Source organism: Limulus polyphemus, unplaced genomic scaffold (assembly GCF_000517525.1).
Source record: "Limulus polyphemus unplaced genomic scaffold, Limulus_polyphemus-2.1.2 Scaffold11233, whole genome shotgun sequence".
Classification (NCBI taxonomy): Eukaryota; Metazoa; Arthropoda; class Merostomata; order Xiphosura; family Limulidae; genus Limulus; species Limulus polyphemus.
The window spans coordinates 1-5,606 of record NW_013676843.1 but is presented as its reverse complement, the minus strand read 5'-3'; the positions used below and the strand labels follow the sequence as shown (position 1 = coordinate 5,606).

General features: G+C 34.0%; 1 protein-coding gene across 3 annotated transcripts in view; it reads left to right on the top strand.

Moving 5' to 3' along the window:
* The window catches only part of LOC106476687 (E3 ubiquitin-protein ligase RFWD3-like), a 14,186-nt gene extending 8,656 nt beyond the window's left edge, over positions 1-5,530 (top strand). For all 3 annotated transcript variants that reach the window (XM_022380487.1, XM_022380486.1, XM_013937322.2), the window contains exon 6: positions 4,858-5,530. In XM_022380487.1, coding sequence (XP_022236195.1) covers positions 4,858-5,133 — 276 coding nt within the window. In that variant the 3' untranslated portion in view covers positions 5,134-5,530. The remainder of the gene's footprint in view (positions 1-4,857) is intronic.
* The last annotated feature ends 76 nt before the right edge of the window (positions 5,531-5,606 follow it).

Genomic DNA, 5,606 nt, shown 5'->3' with positions numbered 1-5,606 from the left:
TTATTTATGATTTTAACTTTATACACAAGTGCCAAAATACTATAATTATGTCTCGACTAACTTCATCACACTGAATCCTCTTTCATATTCTATTAAATAAGCTGGAATAGTGATAACCAAGTCTATCACAACCATGATGTTTGGGCAGTGGGCACTGTTTTTGACATAGATGTCACTCCAGGTAACCCTGTTGACAGGTTTGTAACTCAAAATAAAAAAAGGAGTGACGTGGTTTGCAAACAGATTAAACCATTGTATTGCAACAGACACTAATGTAACCTACTGTTAGAAAACAAAACGTGTCTCCTGATGGTTGTTCATTCAGCCTCGACACTGTTGAAGGTAAAGCCTGCATCATCCAGCAGTAGTCCCAAGAAGTTTACCAAGAGTGCATGTCATGGAACTTAATTGGTTGCAATTCAGACAGTTTACTTGTGATGACTAATCTCATCTTCCAGCTTCTCAATGGGTCTTATATTGAAATCTACATTTCCTCCTGTGGTAGATGCTGTGAACCTATTCTCAAGCCATCTAATCATCCTGTCTATGCATTTTTTTCATCACCTGCAAGTTCTCTGTCCTGGAACAACTTGAATAACTTTTTATTTTTCTCAATTTTGGATCTTGCCTGCAATGCAAAATATTACATCAATGATTCGTCATATTGACTATTTGTTACATGTAAAAAATTTACCTAGCCAAGATGGTTCAACTTTGGAACAATGCTGGAAGAGACCGAGAATGGCAAGGACATCGAGGAGAAAGTGGCCAAACTTGATGATATCCCAAAACAACAAGTTTTTTAAAAACCAGTACTTCTCTCCTTGTTCTAAGTATTGGTATTAGGACCATATTTTATCTATTTACAAAACAACAACAACAACAAAAAAAAACAAATGAAGAAGAAAGAAAGAAGCTAGTCTAGTCTTGAAAATGAAACTGGCTGAATTTGAAAGTTGAAAATTAGACTGGCTAAATTTAAAAGTTGAAAATTAGACTGGCTAAATTTAAAAGTTGAAAATGAAACTGGCTAAATTTAAAAGTTGAAAATGAAACTGGCTAAATTTAAAAGTTGAAAATTAGACTGGCTAAATTTAAAAGTTGAAAATGAGACTGGCTAAATTTAAAAGTTGAAAATGAGACTGGCTAAATTTAAAAGTTGAAAATGAGACTGGCTAAATTTAAAAGTTGAAAATGAAACTGGCTAAATTTAAAAGTTGAAAATGAGACTGGCTAAATTTAAAAGTTGAAAATTAGACCGGCTAAATTTAGAAGTTGAAAATGAAATTGGCTAAATTTAAAAATTTTAACAGTATTAGACCACTTACCTACCTAGGATTATTAAGCACTAAATATCAATTATGCATCAAAGATGTTTTACTAGTAAAACCCCCTCAGTACTACACATTTGTAACGATGTTTATACTACCTTTCTTATTTTTGTTTATGTCACCAACCGTCATACTGTCTGTATACCAGTCTGTGGTTATAACACACAATATTCAAAACTAACTGATACTATACATTGCATTACTCGTAGGCTTACTACGAGTTTGTATGATCTTCATCTGGTGTACGTATTTACGTCAAACGTTGGTGATTATCCCTGATGTTCAACCTGTCTCTTAGATCTGCTGTGATCTTGTTTGGCTTCAAAGATCCTAAAGAATTTACTGACACCAATACTGGTTTTAGTTTTATTTGCTGACCTTTTTGATTTTTTTTTTCATAGGAGGAGACGTTGAAACAAAGACTGTAAGGTTAATGTGTAAAAGATAAAGACTGTAAGGTTAATGTGTAAAAGATAAAGACTGTAAGGTTAATGTGTAAAAGATAAAGACTGTAAGGTTAATGTGTAAAAGATAAAGACTGTAAGGCTTTACAGTCTTTATCTTTTACACATTAACCTTACAGTCTTTATCTTTTATACATTGGTTAATGTATAAAAGATAAAGACTGTAAGGTTAATGTGTAAAAGATAAGGACTGTAAGGTTAATGTGTAAAAGATAAAGACTGTAAGGTTAATGTGTAAAAGATAAAGACTGTAAGGTTAATGTGTAAAAGATAAAGACTGTAAGGTTAATGTGTAAAAGATTTGTGGTTAAGATGTTAATAAAGTTTGTTTCACACATGATTTTTATTCATGATTTATTTTTCATTGTGTAATTTATTACACGGTCTCAGTCTTGGTTTTTACCTCTAAGGTCTCGGTCTCTGACCCTGTTAAATGTACTTTGGTGATAGAAAATACAGATATCCTGCAGCTTGTCCATCTTTTCATACAATTGTACTTCCTTGAAGGCTGCCTTAATGACCAATTCCATGCAATGTGTCATGCTTTGGTTGATTTCCCTTCAAATTAGCAGCCACACTGTTTCTGACACCCTGCGTTAGAGAAACACTGTCACTTGGAAAACCTGTAAGTTTGGCCCGAGTTTCTCTATATTTGACCACACTTTGAGTGCCTGGAGTATCGTATCGTTGCAGTGTCAGTGGTAGCTCTCCCAACTCTCTGGAGGGTAAAGAAGTCCACCTGAAAAGTTAAAGTGAATATCCCTGTGTGACCGTCCTAATCCTAACAGAACTCCATTAAGCTATAAAACAGAACTTTGCACAACTCTGTGAGAACCATATTTTATCTTCTTTTTTTTCCAATTAGCCTAGATGTTGGAAAAATCATCTCGCTGCAGTCCCTCCTACCTGAGACCTGGCATGGCCTGATGAATTGGGTGCTCGACTGACAAAAATAAGGGTGCTCTCCCTTTCAGCTGTAGAGATGTTATAAGGTGACAGTCAATCCCTCTATTCCTTGGTAAAAGAGTAGCTCACGAGTTGGTGGAGGATTATGTTGACTAGCTGCCTTCCCTCTAGTCCATCACTGCTAACTTAAGGATGGCTAGTGCAGATAGTCCTCACGTTCCTTTGCTTGAAGTCCAAACCAAGCTGACCTACCTGATGTGTGTACTGAGCCGAGCTGTTTCCTGATGGCATAATCTCTTGTTTCATCACATAAAAACTTTGCCATATTGACAGACTTCTCCAAAGTTTGGCAATGGCATGACAGATCCTGAACTGAGTACTCAGTTTGTAAAAAGTCTTGGCATTCATAATTCTCACTGCTCTTTCAAACGTAATAGTTTCCGGCATGGCATGGGATGGGATGCCTTTATGACCTGAACTGTGCAGGCATGGCTCTAGTTATTAAGATGCAATTTTAAAGCATCTATTCTGAAAGAGGGACACCTCTTGACAGAGATTTGATCTGGCAAAGAATGTTTCTCACATATAGAACAGAACATTAGATTGCTTTGGGAATGAGTTAGAGTTTGAGAGCCATGAAGGTACAAACATGGCCCATCTTATACCTCCTGCCCGACACTACTTTCACCTCATCAGTCCTTTGTCTGTTTTTCTGTGATTCTTTATCATTTTCCATGAAACATCACGTATTGATCAAATTACCGAAATGAATATCAAGTTTTATAAGGTAAAAATTTATCGTATATGTTTTATTTTCTCTGAACTAATGCTAACTGTATAGGCCAGGTCAATCAATTTGACCCATCTCATCATCATGAAAAACAAAACAATTACTTTTTTCACTTACAGACAATCACACTTTATTGATTTTTTTTTTTACACTCAAAACTAATTTCAAATATCCCAGTCATTTAGATTGATTGCTTTATTATCACTTAGGCTAGTACCAAACTCATTTAGCATAATTGGGGAAGTTTTGAGTAAGAATGGCATCAAATTAAAGCACCCGTGATCAAATTACAAGTCCCTAGTTTTTAAGTTTTATTTGTTTTCTCCCAATGAATAAAAATATACATGAAAAAAAACAGGAACATTAGTACTTACATGTGATTCTTTTTTACTTTTCTTCTGCCACTGAACTCTCAAAGTATTGACAAAAGTTAACCCTAATTATTGGAGAGATTTTTATAATTATAATTACTATAATTTTACTGGATTTTTAACTGAACTTACTTAATAATTCCTTTCCCTTGTCAATGTGATCTCGTCAACGACCAGAAGGAAATTGGTGCAGAAAAAACTTTTATAATGTTGAGTGAAGATCTAGCCTAGTAATGAATTCAGAAATTAAATCACCTTTTCTATTGGTCATAAATAATCCAGGAGCAAATATTGGAGAGAATTATTGTTTTTGGTAAAAAAAAAAGTTTTTGTGATAGGAGAGCACGGCGAATGGGTTTTGATGCCATAAATTGGTGATAAAGTTGTTTAATTAAATTTTAAATATAACTCTGTAGAAGATCGTGACATGCACAATTGAACCTCACCTGTACTGTAGAGTTTTAAGCCCTGCTGAAGAGCCTATACTAAAGTTATTATTGGAGGTTATCCAACGGGTAATTCAGGCCGCTATTTGCAGTTCCCTGATAGATATGAGATCACGGACTACCATTGAAATTGACAATTCAGTTATGAACATGTTTGCCTACAGTAACATTCATGTCTGTGCCAGTTACCGTAGCCTTTTACAAGCATGGTTGTACATGTTTAGAAAAGTAGCGTTTTTATGTTCTGTGAGTTGTTTCTGAATTTCTTCCCATTTTACCAACATAAACTTTTTTTTGGCAAAACTCTCAGAACATAACAAGGATGTATAAAATAGTGAAAATATGAAATTTCGAGCAGAATCAAACCCTAGATTTTAGTATTGTAAGTTCATATAAACTTACTGCAGACCCACTGGATGGGGGGGGGGTATTTTTGTTTTCTGTTAAATTTTGACAATAAGACGTAACATTTTTTTATGCATGGATTATTTTCTGTACGTGTTATCATTTTATAGTAAAAAATATAACACGTACCGTTTTCTACGGAAGGTTTTAGATACGTCGGAGAGAGATAGAGCCATAAAAGAATTGGATAAAGAAAAGGAACTTCGTCGTCGTGCAGAACTGGAGGTTGCTCAGACAAGGCTAAAATATCAGATGGCTGTCCAGGAATGTGAACGAATAAAGAAGGAGCTAATGGAGAAGACAGAAACTATAGATAAACTCAGGTGTCGTGTAGATAAAAACATAATGAATCAATGTAATGCAAAAAGCTTAGGTATTATTTATATAAAGCATTACATACTGTTGTTGTACAGAAAATAATTCTTTTTTTGTTTTTTTCATATAAAATAATTAGTGTGCCAAAGTTATACCAAAATTAAACATTGTTTTTTTCTAGTATATGTCATTTTCTATTGTCTTATCTAGAGGTATGCAGAAAGCAAAATCAAAAGTTTCCAGATTTCTGTTACGCATTTTATTATATGTACAGACTGTATTCCAGTTTATTGATTTTGTGTTTAAGTTGTTTTGGTATCATAGTGTTGAATTCGAATGTTACTAGTATTTCTGTGGATTTTTCCAGTGTTTCACAGTTTATTAATGTTACTAGTATTCTGTGGATTTTTTCCAGTGTTTCACAGTTTATTAATGTTACTAGTATTTTGTGGATTTTTCCAGTGTTTCACAGTTTATTAAAGTTACTAGTATTTTGTGGATTTTTCCGTTGTTTCACAGTTTATTAATGTTACTAGTATTTTGTGGATTTTTCCGTTGTTTCACAGTTTATTAATATT